At 36.1% G+C, this 15,268-nt stretch overlaps 1 protein-coding gene and 1 pseudogene across 4 annotated transcripts; both read left to right on the top strand.

Moving 5' to 3' along the window:
* The first annotated feature begins 50 nt into the window (after positions 1–50).
* On the top strand, positions 51–7,841 carry LOC136708382 (coagulation factor IX-like). Of its 4 annotated transcripts, none has more exons than XM_066682899.1 (9): positions 94–935; positions 1,784–1,935; positions 2,158–2,338; positions 2,901–3,023; positions 3,275–3,409; positions 3,492–3,563; positions 3,668–3,873; positions 4,709–4,920; positions 7,247–7,841. In XM_066682899.1, exons 2-9 carry the CDS (start codon positions 1,834–1,836, stop codon positions 7,617–7,619), a joined length of 1,404 nt encoding a protein of 467 aa, XP_066538996.1. In that variant the 5' UTR covers positions 94–935; positions 1,784–1,833; the 3' UTR covers positions 7,620–7,841. The 4 variants fall into 4 exon arrangements, with proteins under 4 accessions (XP_066538997.1, XP_066538996.1, XP_066538994.1 ...); XM_066682897.1 differs by having other exon boundaries at positions 1,777–1,935; XM_066682898.1 differs by having other exon boundaries at positions 1,740–1,935.
* A 350-nt stretch (positions 7,842–8,191) lies between these two features.
* LOC136708381 (complement C1r-B subcomponent-like) lies at positions 8,192–15,243 on the top strand (annotated as a pseudogene).
* The last annotated feature ends 25 nt before the right edge of the window (positions 15,244–15,268 follow it).

The following is a 15,268-nucleotide window of genomic DNA, read 5'->3' as shown; positions in this document are numbered from 1 at the left end:
TTGCACTTTGATGATGATGTTGTATTCAAGGGGTCAGTCAGAGAGTTGAGAGCAGAACTGCCTCACGCTTCGCCTCGCGCCCCTTCAGCTGTGTCTGAGCTCCACAGTACAGTCTTTTATTAAAGACTCGAGCAGAAATTCGTTGAGATAATTAAACATAATCTGAGGTAATTTATCATAATCCTTATTCATGTGTGGACGTGTTGCTGTGGCCCACACGCCTTTCATTAACTGCTCTAAATTTTCCAAAACAAAGATTATTTTGTCTGTTCATATGACCACACCGACACACCGGACCTATCCGACTTTCTGAGGAGTTGACTTAAGCTCCTAAAGCTCCGAAAACGCCTACCTACATTAAACAAGACTGAGTGGACGTGTCTACAGCACGTACTTACGGCACCGTTTTATTAATCAGACGTTTATATAAAGATGTAAGTGTTTCTACATTATTGGCTGGTTATCAGCGATGCCCCGTTCCTTCAACAAATATTACTTCTGGTTGATGAAATGTTAAGGTGCTTGCTTTTAGTAATGTTAAAAATGGCAATGATGAAATCTTGCCTGTTCCTGTCATGATCACGAGCTTTCCGTTAACACAGTGATGCAGTTTGTGGGGTGGTATTAATAGAGAATTATAAACCTTCGTTCTTTGGTGTCTGTTTATTTTTAGGGATAGCATTTCCACATGTTTCTTGGACAAAATAATAGTTCATAAAATATCTATATTTAACACAACGCATTACTTTTATTATTTAAAGATGACTTTTATATTGGCTTTTTTTTGTTCCAGTGTTTGGTGGGTACACAACCGCAGTGTAAACATGAACCAATCAATTTTAGTGACACATTCAGTCTGTGGTAGATTCAATTTGTGGCAAAGTGAAAGTTTACTTGGGTGTTTCAGTAGCAAAAGTTGTAATGTTCACTCTGAGGTAGGTGCAATCTCCTTTATTCTTCTTCATTAAACATGATCGTTGTTTTCGTTATCATGAATTTATTGCTGTAATATTTCTTCTGTTAAGCTGTTTATATAGTGTATATAGTATTTTTAACATTAAAAGTAATTTTAAAATAAAGGAGACTGATTATTTCTGTGCCTGGATAAATAAAGGTTTGATTTTCAGGCCCAGAGTGTGGTCAGTTACATTTCCTAATTTGTTACTAATACACCCATAATATTATGATCTCCGTGATGATTTTACACTCACTATCTGGAGTCCAACTGATGCTCTGCATGCTTTGTAGCCCCGCCCACCCCCTTTACCCTCTCATACAAATGGTCAGGACTTCCACAGGACCACCACAGACGTCACGTGGTGGTGGAGTGTGTGATCAGACAAAGCAGTCCACTCACTGTCCACTCCATTAGACACACCTACCTCGTTAAACATAAAGTGAGATACAGTAGCTCATCTGGTGCTGCAGTGTGTGTCTGACATCTTCTAGTTGTTCATCAGTGGACACTGACGGACCATTCTCAGTCCACCGGTGACACAGAGTGGTTTAAACGTTACAGTAGCACTGCTGTATCTGATCCACTTGTACCAGTGCAACACACACTGACATATCAGAATGATAGAGAACGGAGAGAGAATGTAGAAATAAGGAGGTAGAGATAATGTTATGGTCTATTTATTTGCTGTGTATATTTGCTTTTAATGAACTGTTATGAGCTTTGTCTATATTAGCAACTTTTGTTAGTCCTTTTTTTCTTTTTAACCAATGAATTACCACAGTGTTTGTCTGCTGCTGCTGCCTGGGGTCTTTTCTCAGCTAATAGGCTGGGTCAGCTCCCCTGAATATCCACTCAATTACCCCAACCACATTAGCATGAACTGGACTGAGTGTGCTCCTGCTGGACTCTCTGTGTCTTTGACCCTTATTCATCTGGACCTGGAGAACAGTACACTGTGTGAACATGATGCTCTCATGGTCAGTGTCTGTGTGTGTGTGTGTGTGTGTGTGTGTGTGTGTGTGTGTGTGTGGGAGGGGGGGGGGGGGTGTTTGTGTGTCTGTGGCATGTGCCATAATAGCTCAATGTTAGTTCGTGTTGATATTTTCCCTTTAGTAGTTCATTATTGTTTCTTAGAAGCACTTGTTAATAAGGTGTTTATTTCTAGGTTACTAAATTTCAGCATTGGTCTCTTTTCACAGATCTTCACTGACCAGCATTTAAAGATGTCCCTTTGTGGCAGTATGTCATTTGCGGAGCTGCAGTTATCTGTCAATCCCCACCTTCTTTCCTCATCTGGAGGCTGTTTGTCCATTTATTTTCATTCCGACGACTCTCTCCCACAGTCCCACACTGGTTTCAGTGCCCTCTACCAAACACAAGGTAAAACACAAAAGACACCAGTGAGGATTCAGGTGTTTAATTGTGTAGACTGATCTGGGAATAGAGAAAAAAGACATAGTTCAAGAAATCTTTTTTTTATTAAACTGAGGTTTTTTTATATTAAAAAAACTTGCAGGGGTATTGTTCTGTGTTTCTGTAAACTCTAAAGTTCAGTCTTAGAAGCTGGTTGCATTGTCTACTTTCCACATAGCAGAGGCCTGAGCTCTGGGTTTGTTCGTCCATTCTGAAGATATCAGCACTTTTTTCTTTGATAATTATGTCTTGATGTTGGGAGTAAACTTGCTGTTATTTTGCCGAAGAATTTAATTTAATTATGCGGCCTTCTAACTGGTTTAGAAACGTAAGCAGCATGTGGGGCGATGGGTAGTGTCGCTGTCACAGGCTTCAGTTTCCTCCCACAATTCAAAAACACATGCTTGTGAGTGGACTAGTTATTCACTTGTCCTGCTTATTCACATTACCTCCTGCTGTAATCTGGCAGATGTAGTTTTTCTGCCCCCTGCTATTCTTCCTGTAAAAATGTCCATATCTCTTTAAATAGATGTTGATGAATGCACAGGTGAGAATAATCCATGCAGTCATTTGTGCTACAACTTCATTGGAGGGTTCTGCTGTAACTGTCCACATGGATATGTCCTAAACCACAACAACCACTCCTGTGAAGGTAAAAGAAACCCCTCACTTTGCCTACATTGATAATCAATCCGTGAACAAATGAATGTATTACTTTTTTAAAGAACTGTCTTATTACCCAATAGACTCAGATGCTCAGACTAGCCTTAAAATTAATTAAAGATGTTTCAGTACATGAAGAAGCTTCATTACCAAATGCTCAAAACTTTTCTGGAGCTAACAATGGTTAAATATTATAGAAAACACAGACTTCTGTTATTCTTTCATTTTTGTTTGTTCTAGCTATTAACTGTGGTGATCCTAAACCCTTGCTAAATGGACATGTGCAATTTATTAAGGGCTCTAATAATGAATACCTCTCAGTCATTCAGTACCACTGCAATGAACCTTTCTACACTTCCCTTGAAATTCAAAATGGTAAGTTACACTGTTTAATAATCTTAGTCAGTGGGCTAAAATATAATTTAACATTTCAAAGCTCAAATCATCCTTGATTTAGTGACTCGTTCATGTGGGGCTGACCAAAAATGGAGGAAAGAAAACACCAGTATGATTCCATCATGCCTTCCAGGTGATTATCAAAACACTGGTTTTATTTGAACTGTGATAGAGAATATATGTCATTTATATCACAAACCTTTGTGTGTGTGTGTGTATGTGTGTGTGTGTGTTTAGTGTGTGGTCACCACGATCTAGTACCTGCTTATGGTCGAATATTTGGAGGGCTGAATGCCCAGCTAGGTTCTTTCCCCTGGCAGGTTTTTCTCCAGCTACAAAAATCTTATAGGGCAGGAGCATTTATCATTGGGGAAAAATGGATAATGACTGCAGCCCACAATCTGAATTCTTATTCAACCACTCTCTCTATAGAAGATATAATGGTAAATGTTCAACCATTATGCTAAATATGAAACACTAACAATGCAGTGGCTGTGTTACGTGTCTTATGTGTTAGTTCACATGGAACTTGCTGCACTGAGCATGCATTAACGGTGCCAGTGGGGCATTATACAGCCTTAGTCACCAGGAAGGCCAATGTGTATTTACTGTTCGCATGAGTGCAGGTAGCGGATAGAGCATAACATTCACGTGGGACATGTGGCATTGAGCATGCATTAACTGTGCCAGTGGGGCTAGGTAATTTTGACAGTGTATAAATGGCAATTAGCAGGTACAAATTCTCTCAAAACATAAAAAAAACTAAGACATAAAGTATTGTTCCAACAGGGACAGCATCGTGGGGCAACAAATGGAAGTAGGTCATCACTTTGTTTAATGAGATGATTCTGGTTTAGTGCTTATGCTTCAAGACTGACATGATTCAAAGCCATAAACAAAATAAATGACTACAAGTCCTCAGCAGGAGGTGGCACGGTGTCACAGCAGGTAGTGTCAGTCACACAGCTCCAGGGATCTGGAGTTGGGGGTTCGAGTCCCGCTCCGGGTGACTGTCTGTGAGGACTTTGGTGTGTTCTTCCCGTGTCTGTGTGGGTTTTCTCCAGGTGCTACAGTTTCCTCCCATGGTACAAAAACACGTTAGTAGGTGGATTGGTGAGTGAATGTGTGCGCTCAAATCCACCTCTCTTTATTGGATTTAATGAAATCTGTCTAAGGCTTTAATTTGTTTATATACATGATGGTTAACTGCCAATTTCTAATAATGGTTGTAATATAATCACAGTCAAAGATAAATAAATGATATTGTTTTCTTTGCAGGCTTATGTTGGACATAATAATTATAAAGAGAAAGATAAATTTATTGCTCTCAACATATCTTCAGTATATATTCACCCTCAATACAACAACAGTGATGGTCTTAACTTTGACAATGACATTGCACTAATTAAACTCAATACACCAATCACATTCAGTGAGAAGGTAAGGCCACTGTGCCTGCCTCCAGAAGCGGCCGAAAAGGTGTATTCAGGGTAAGTATTTAAAAAATTATGTTGTTATCATACATACCCTGATAAGTCTAGCTATAGCTGCATGTGTGGTATAGAGCATGAGAAAATTACAAATCTGAGTGCTTAAAAAATTTTCTGTGCCTGTTATGTGTCGGGTAACTGTTCACACAGTTCTGACTTCATACTAGCCGTGCATGTTTTAGACAGTTTGGCCTGCCTCTAAAATATCATAGTTCATTCCGTGCCCACTATTGTTCTGTGCATTGCTGCCTCTTCTGGGATTGAAAGTTGCCTAAATTGCCCTGATAGACTTTCATATTTTGGCTTTTTTACAAATTGTACGTGTTGCAGGACAACCTTAATGTAAGGAAGCTGAGACATGTCCAAAATGGCCCCCTACACACTATTCCCTGCATTACTCATTATATAGTTCAGTTTTACAGGGGACTTAATTCATAAGGTTGGTGAATGATTTTGGACACTGTCTCTTCTGGGTTTGCTCATTAATGTGTAATGGCAGTTTCTGTTGCATAAACTGAATATATGTCATATGCTTATGGAAATGGCTTCTGACTGAATCAAATTTTACATCAAAGTGAAGACTAAATAATGCTAGATATTGTCACTGTACTCCAAAAATAGTAATTTTACAAACCTTCTTAATTTTCAATGGTAGTCAGTGTAAATATTTTATTCTGAGTAATTTTGGAGTATTTCTTTGGTCCAGTCATCATGTGAGGGACAGTTGCTGTGATCAGATGATGTAGTAAATTAAAAATCAACAAAAAAGTGTTGATTGACTCAGGAGTATTAGGAATGTACAGAAAGCTATCATTGCGATTGGCTCAGTTCACCACTAGTCAATGTTGTATGCTTGTGAATCATCTCATTATGTATGTTTTCTGAAAATAAAAATCACATTTTATGAACAGTTTTCTAATTATCCAAAGAAGCACTATTTTAATGATAAATTCACTTTTTTGGGACATTGTATGGTGGGCAGATCTTCAGACAAATAATCGACAAGAGTGATGTCATATTCACTAGTTACCCATCTGAAAACTAGACTAACTTAGTTTTCTAGTCAGTTAATTTAAACAGACATTTATGCAAGACATTTGAGAGTAAGGGGAGTGAAGGGACAGTGCCATCTCCTCACTCAATCCATGGGTGGATTGCCCTTGAGCAAGGGGCCTAACCCCCAACCTCTCTCTCTGGGCACTGGGGATGGCTGCCCACCTCTTTGTGTGTGTGCCCCCAATATGTGTGTGTGTGTGTGTGTGTTTGGCAACACGTTATCGTTGTCCAATCCACCACAATTATATGAGTTAAAATAAGAAGTTAATATCCAGAATATCACTGAAATATTTTTCATTTGTTCCAAATGCAATGTGTCCATAGAGAAATAAATATTAAAGAGAAATGATAAAATTGAGTGTATGTGTCTTACACCACAGCAATAGGGAGAGAAACAAGGAAGAAGAGGTGGGTGGGAAATAAACAAGGGCTGTTTCTCAATACCAATAACAAAAAAAGAAATCACCTCGCCACAGTGAATGATGGAATTTTAAGGTTGTTCTCATTGGCAAGTCATGAACTTATGCATCTTCATTATTTTGAGCAGAGCAAGAACAATTTTGGATACTTTAGCAGTTGTTGGATGCATAGTAAGAAACAGTCCATACAGTTACCATAGCAATACTCTTAAACCAATATAGTCCTCACAGTACCATGCAAATCCAGTGGCTTAATCCAACTTAAGGCTTTGAGTTGAAACATACCTTTGTGAAATTACCATATTTACCCTAATAGCCTAAGAATCACATGGTGAATACTGTGTAATCTTTCTGTGAATGTCTGCACCGAACAGTGACCCCTGATGTGACCTCAGTCTGTCTACAAACAATGTGGGAGCATTTTAGAGGCACATTTTAGGTCATCTTGTACCTCACAACAAATCAGTATAATGTTGCTGTGACTGGTGGCTATATCCTATTGTGACAGATATATTTCCTCTAGAGGGTGATCTCCTGCAGGAAGGCAATACCATGTGATAAATATGAAAACTTGTAAATGGCTATGGGCTGTGCCATTGCATCATTTCAAACCAGTAAAACTCCATCCCTGAGTGCAGATCAAGACATTTGTAGACTCTGTGCCAAGATGCAGCAAACGAATTCAGGGGACATTTTATTTTTTCATCTTAATATATATTTTAATGTAAGTCTGAACAGCTAACATAGCTGATTTAGGCATGTCCATTCAGGTTTCATACAAAGAGAACATGGTCTTAATCATTCAGTACTGATGCACCTATAATCAAAAATTTATTTTGTGTAACCTTTAGGTGGGTTTCCGGATTTGGCCTGTCCAGTAGGGATTTCTCAAAGCCTGAAACTATACTACAGTATGTCCAGCTTCCTGTTGTGGATGAAGAAATATGTAAAAAGTCCATTGAATATGAGAAGAAAGGAAAGAGGATTTTGAAGAATATTCCTCCTATTACAGACAACATGTTCTGTGCTGGTTTTGAGGAGGGTGAGAAGGACGCCTGCCATGGAGATAGTGGGTCTGCTTTTGTAGCAGAAAAAGATGGTGTTCACTGGGCAATGGGGATTGTTAGTTGGGGTCTAGATTGTGGCAAGAAAGGCCTGTATGGAATATACACACGGATACCACGTTATCTTGACTGGATAAATATGATCATGAGAGAAAACTAGTTTGGCAAGTCTTACATAGGAAAAATGTAATTCTTTAAACATATCAGTAGTTTGAAATTTCCACTGCAGTAACACCATAATTGTAGTTTTTTAGTATTGATGCAAAATTTCACCTAGTTTTAGACAAATACACAATATACAAAATATACTGTTAAGCATAATAAATGATAATATGGGGTCATTTTATCATTTGTTTCTTTTTAAACATGATGTATTATTAAACATGGCAAAATAAATTAAAATATACTCCCAAACCAAGAGATAAACTGTCTTAATTAATAGTTTTCAGTTTGCATGAAGCCAATTTTGTACTGAGCCATATTTTATCCCAAAAGTGTTATATTCCATTTAAGATTTTCAAAATATGACAGCAGAAACTGAAAGTATATTTCTGACACTATATATGTAATATATCAAAATCAAGATTGTTTATCTACTGTTAAGGGTTTTAGTTTTTAAAATAATTATTGTTTGCTTGGACTTCTCAATGTGTGTGTTGATTCAGGTTACTGGAGTTTGCCCTTTAATCGGTCTGCTGTTTATTTATCTGAAGCATTTTTTCTTACCTCATACTCAAATGCACCCAGCCTTTTCTTCCCCTCTTTTATCTTCTTTTTCAAACCTGCACCAATGGACTGGAATTTGACTCTAATATGGTAAGTCTTTCTACATTTCATATATATATATATATATATATATATATATATATATATTCTTTCAGTCTGTCATTTTATTTCCACCATTCAAAAATGTCCCTTGATATATAGGTCCCACCCTTTTAGTCATTAGTGAGAAATGTCTTAATTCTGTTAATCCTATTAATCTTATGATTCGCTAATCTATTTGACTGTTATAATGAATTCAGCTGTTCTTTACTACATACTACTGTAATTGTTAATGAACAGATTCTATGACACCTAACGTTCATCTCTTTGTCAGATAGTAATGTTTTTTGAAACAACATCATCTAATGTCTACTAGTTAATAAGTAATACAAATAACCTTATTTCTCACATTACGATGATAAAAGAAATATAAATAGATCCATATTAATATATTGCATTGTTTTCACTGAATATTGAGCTGCTGAGGGCTAGGGCATGAGATGAGTGTGACAGGTGTGTCATATTAGACAACTTTATAGCAGATATGAAACTAATAAAATGTTGGATATACAAACCAATTTTAAGCTATTGTTTTATCAATATGTCCTCCCACAGTAGCAGCTGCTTTCTTCAATATTTGTTTGGATATAAATAACTAAAAGCCGGAATAAATGTTATGTAATAGGAAATGTGATACAACATAGAGCCAGCCTGTTCATATTTTCTAATACTATCGCTACATAAATGACTTTTTAGGAAAAATGTGTCAGATTTCCAGATTCAGGAAAAACACTCCAAACTCAGGACTCTTTTGTGTTTTTTATGTAATCTAATCACCGTCCTGTGGGCAATGAAGTCATGTTATTTTGACCTTACTTTGTTACATGAACTTAGCTCTTTTCTCTGGAAAAAACAATTGCATGTGTGATTATGTTGATATTGGGCATGCATATAAACAAACACATTCTAATGTTACCTCCTAACCCCTTCCCTCACAGGCTACTTGTAATATATACAAACACGCAGAGAAAAAGTTCTGCCTCCCAGTCAGTCTTGTACTTCAGTCGCCTCACTATCCTGAAAATTATCCATCACCTCTGCATCAGCACTGGGATCTGAAGGTGCCAAATGGATACCGTATTCAGCTCAACTTCAATTACTTCAATATCAAGCCATCACACAACTGCTTGAACGATTCTCTTATGGTATGGTTGATATTAACTTCCTGTTATGTTGCAGATCTAACGGTCCACTCCACATTCTGGAGTCATTAATTTATTGTTTGTGAAATAAGTAGCTAATTTAAAGTGAACAGTTGATTATATTTAAGCATGTTCACTTCCTATTTGAAGTGCCTGAAAATAAATAACAATAGAATTAATATTCAAAATCTTGTTTATGATAACAGTCATATTGTGTATGTCATGTGTGTTGTGTCAAAGAAGAGGCATTGTAGTATAATAAGGCTACAAAAACTAAGTGGCTTATTTCTGAATAATTGCGGAATTTCCTGAAATACCACAGATATCACACAGTGGAAAAGAAATGGAGAAATATTGTGGTGAGGGAAATTCAGGGAATGGCAACTACCCAGGAAACAGCTCCATTATTATTCCTACCAATAGTATTCGGCTCACTCTTCTGACCAATGAAGTTAATAAAGGGCCATACCCACCTTTGGGCTTCTCTGCTTTCTACCAGGCAAAAGGTGAACACTAAACACAATCTTTATTTATGCATGACATTTAGTGTTTATATATTAAAAAATAATATTACTTTATTAATAATAATAATGATAATAATAAATAATTATGATAAAAATAATGTAAACTTTTCATCACTATCCTGGTGTAGCAAATTTATTCCTATTAGCTGTTTAATAATGATTACACTGTAAATGTTAGACTTAAATATAATGCTTTAAGGTTCCTTTATCAAATTTTGCAACACAAATTGTATCAGAAACCTAAACATACTCATATTTGCCCATTTCTCCTCCATATCAGTACATGCTTGAAACACATAAGCAAGGACTCACAATTAGAGCAGATTAAGGACAAGCAACATTTTCAAAAAAGGTTGAAACTAGATTGTTTGTTGACAACTTATATGTTCTGGATCTCAAGTGATGGTGCTAGGTCTACACGTATTCAATCATTACTTAAATTCATTACCAGTATTTCCTTTTATTTAACTCTCTGTTAAGGCTTTTTAGGTCCAGTAGAATCTAACATTATCTGTGTTCTATGCTTGTGTCCATGGCTTAAATTCACTGTGTTTGTGGCATCTATTGTGTGTCATACCTGGGAACCCAGACTGTGGAAACATTACTGTGATTGGACAGAGGCCGAAACACTAATAGGGTTCCACTCTGGATGGGACACTCCTTAAAGAAAAGCATGTTTTCTGCGGCACTTCAATTAACATGTTTCCTTAATATCTGATGGCACATACTTGATTTAGTACTGTAAATATAATAAGAATTGCTCTTTTAATTCCTAACTTGTTTACATTTTTAATGTACTACTATGTGATTTTACTTAACTGTAGTCCTGCTGTGTTTTTTAAACCATAGGTCTATGTTTTTTGATATTTGTCTTACATTAAAAATGTGAAAGTAAATAGTGGCTTTTTTTATTGACTCAGATGTAGATGAGTGTTTTTCTCTGGCATCAGATGAAAAAGCTGAAGCTCCCTGTTCTCAGATCTGCCTCAACACCATGGGTTCATACCTCTGTGCCTGTCATCACGGTTTCAGACTCGAGTCAGATCAGCGTACTTGTGTTCGTGAGTTTTACACAAACTGTCAAAAATAACTTAATAATAATAATAGCTTAAAGTTTTGATGAGGTATTAAAGGTACAGAGCAAAATAGCAGAGTGAATAATAATAAAAAAAAAACATTGCTCCATTCCTATAGACTTAGAATAGAGCATCAGAGGCACAATACAGGGCAATCAATCAAACCAGACCTTTGCATATTTTCACTGTCCCAAAAAAAACCCTGTGTCTCCATTTTTTACTGATTCTTAGTTCATTACATTGTTTGAACACAACAGCTCTTTTTCACACTGTGTGAAAATGTCATGAGTGGAACAATTAAAATGTTCCAGAATTACTTGGAATAAGATTTTTTTCTTTCTCCTGTAAAGTATTGTGAGATACTTGTTTTTCTTTGGACAACAATGATGCGTCAGTATTAAATGTCCAGTAATAAATATCACAGCTTCTTTAAAAAAATATTAAAGGCCTAAAAAGCGATTATAAATAGCTCATAAAAAATATAATGCAACAGATTTTGGTACAATTATAACAGTAATATAATAGGTGGACCTAAAGGCATTACATTTTACATGTGAGTACTTTAAAAAAAAAGCAAGAGTACATTTATTTATTATAACAAATAAATCAATAAACAAAACAATTTTTGATTTATAAATAGAACATTTTTGAAAATGTATTTATTTAACAAAAGTAAGATTAAAAGTGCAATTACGTTTTTTAATTACCCATACTGTGGCCATTGATGCCCCACCCTATAACGTGATAGACATTGGCTTTTGCAGCCTTCTCTGATAACAATCTAATCAGTTCCATTTATTTTTAGCACTTTTTTTTAGCATTTTTATTTTTAGGCTTGATCCTAGAGAATCTGGAGGCATTTTGCCTTAGAAATGATGCATCTTAGAATTTCAGCAAATTTCTAAAGTTCTCTTAAGGCCAGATGACTATATTTTTACAGCAGACAATGACAATATTACAGGTACAGGCTTGAAACCTCGAGCTGTGCTTTAGATGCTCATTATTTTTACACCAAATAATGATATCGTCACCTGTTACAAATTTACCTGCGTATTGTGCAATGTTTCAAACTGATGTAACTTAAATATTCTATTTACTTTTTGTCAACTATTTTTGAATGTGTTGTAAAAAAAACATCAAATCAGTACTTTTGTCAGCCTCAGAATCTTGTTTTTATTGCATTTTACAAATTCCAAAAAGTCCCAAATTCTATGGAAATGTTGCTAGTATAATTTCAATTATATGTCATTTTCTGTGGTTATTTCCTTTAGCACTGTTGTTTATCTTTGTCAAAAATTATTCTAGTCTTGAAATATACATACTTAATGGGGTTATAATACATCTTGTGGCTTTTATTCCAGGGGTACAGTGTGAGTCTCCAAACAACCTAAATGGCAATTACCTCAACAATCCTTCCCGCATACTACTACAAAGATCAGATCACTGTTCACTGTGACAAGGGCTACAGAGTTCTTAAAGTAAGATCACACTTCGGAGACTTTTAAATTAAAAAGAAAACAGTAATACATTTTAGTGTGCTCTTTTTCAGGATGGAAAAGAGGTCAGTATTTTTACAGTTACCTGTCAGAGTAATGGTCAGTGGAGTTTACCTCTTCCTCTGTGCCAAAGTAAGTCTATCTAATTATTTAATTAATATGTCTAATCCACATTTTTCAAGAAAAACTAACAAGTAAAAACAAAACAACACACACATTATTTTTCAGGTCTCTTGGTAAGGAAATGGGTCAAAACAATGTTGATGATTAAACACACAATGCTATGGAGCAAACTTAAAAGCTATATAATTGCACTTTATAAATAAATAACCTCTGCTTCTGTTCTTTCTCTTAATTCCAGTTATAAACTGTGGGGACCCACCACCTTTGCTGAATGGAAAAGTGTTATTCATCTCTGGTGTTCATAATCAGTATGGCTCTGTTATTAAACCACATTGTAATGAGCCATATGCATTACCTACCTCCCAGAACTGTGAGTTCGGCCTGGTTTGCCCATAAGTTCAGTTCTAATCTTTGCTTTTTCTGGTCAGCTTAGTCAGTCAATTCTCCTTTTGCATTCATCAAACTTGTGGTTCTCCAGCAACTTACACCTGTGGTGCAGATAAGAAGTGGAAAGATGACCACAACAAAGATATCTCTCTAGTTCCCAAATGTCTCCCAGGTAAAACAAACAAAGCAAAAACAAACAAACAAATAAAAAAAACACCATCCAGTGTACATGTCTTCCAGTGTCCAGTGTACAAAATCTTGTTTCTCCAAAATGGAATTTTATTTTCCCAAAAATTTTGTTCTGACATTAACAGACACACACATTTGTGCTCTATATGTTGTTACTCTTGTAGTGTGTAGACGTCCGTCCACTGGTCTGACCCGTCGTAAGAGAGTGTTAGGAGGTCAGAAGGCTCCACAGAGGACCTTCCCCTGGCAGGCCTTCATTCAACATCCAGTTAGAGGAGGAGGGGCTATTATAGCAGAGCAGTGGATCCTAACAGCAGCAAACAATCTGATCTTCAATAACAAACCCATCACTCCAGACAAAGTGAAGGTATTTTATAAAATTAACCAGACTTTTCTTTATGGAAATATTTCAGTTTTTTCTCACATTTGTGATTATTTCTAAAGAATATGTTTTTTTTAGAATGTAATTGTGTTTAGCATTGCTCATTACTGCATCAAATGTACGATTACATTTTTTAAAAATGTTAGGAAACATTTTATATTGTGAGATTCCTTGAAGCCTAGAATTTTTTTTATTCCTCCATAGAACTTCTGTCCATTGAACATGGAAATTATTGATTAATTATAGATTTTCTGATTTATATACTGGATTTTGTCTCCTTATCAAGTACAAATGTTACAGAGTAGATACAGATGGACTTGATGATGGCAGTGTTTACCGTTACTTTTTTCAACGTGGAGGAATTCACTTCTCTTTATTTTTTTAAACAATTCATACTTCTGACAGTTTCAGGAAGTAAAGCTGTAATGATAAAGGCTGTAAATCTGTACAGAAATAAACCTGAAACTACCAAACAACCTCTTTGGTCACATGCAATACACAGAGATTGAAATATAAAAATTACTTCAACGCTGCTTCTCCAAACTAATATATAATTTGATGTATAATGTATTGTGGATAAAGCTCATTAGAACCATTAGGAAGCCCTTGACTGGGATCTGAGATCATTCAAAGTGATCTTCAAATAGACCCGGTTTCATTGGTGTTATAATAGCAGATGTAAATATTAGTTCATTTCTGCTGACTACTGTTTTGTACTTAAATGTTTTTAGATACACATTGGGGGAAATGATGCACAACAACTATCTGCTACGCCATCTCTTCAGATCCAGTCTTTACACATTCATCCTTTGTACAGTAATCCCAATTACATAAACTTTGAACATGATATTGCACTGTTAAAGCTGGCCAATCCCATTCAGTACAATACTGATGTTATGCCACTCTGTCTGCCTTCACCTGAAGCTGAATATTCCACTGGTCTTACTGGGTGGGTCTTACTTTCTAGAAACACCCCACACAAACCTATATGTTTTTTGTCCAAAATATTTTAGGATATATTATTCTCTAGTCCATTCATCATCAACTTTCTGCTCTGCGCTTTAAGTTAACTATCCTATCACACCTCCATTTTCAGGTGGATCTCTGGCTTTGGACAGACAGCAAGATCAAAAATCTCCAGATATCTCAGGTATACTTCAGTGCCTATTGTGGATAAAGGGAGATGCCAAAAATGTATTGATGACTTGAAGATCCCAGTGCCTCTCACAGACCGTATGTTTTGTGCTGGGTTGTCAATAGGTGGGAAAGATGCATGTAGTGGTGATGCTGGAGGGGCATTTGTTTTGAAAGATAACAATGTGTATTGGGCGGCTGGGATTATTAGCTGGGGTTATGAGTGTGGTAAATCTGGCAGATATGGAGTATATACCCAGGTAGCACCATATATAGACTGGATAAACAAGACAATGAGTGAAAACTAAAGTTAATATCCAGTAGAGTTTTATTGTCACCAGATGCCAAATTAAAGCATTTCAGGCTCAGCAATATAATAATTTATTTTACTTCAATTTTTTATTTGAGTGATGTGATGTATGTGTAACAATATGAGCTTGAGCTCTGGTGTCAGTGTCAAAAGATTTAACATCTTTCCTAATCATACAAGTATATAAGTTCTGTTTGTAGTGACATTTTAAAGTGTTTTTT

This window comes from Hoplias malabaricus, chromosome 10, assembly GCF_029633855.1.
Source record: "Hoplias malabaricus isolate fHopMal1 chromosome 10, fHopMal1.hap1, whole genome shotgun sequence".
Lineage (NCBI taxonomy): Eukaryota > Metazoa > Chordata > Actinopteri > Characiformes > Erythrinidae > Hoplias > Hoplias malabaricus.
Note: the sequence above shows the minus strand (reverse complement) of the source record. Positions and strands in the feature narration are given on the sequence as shown.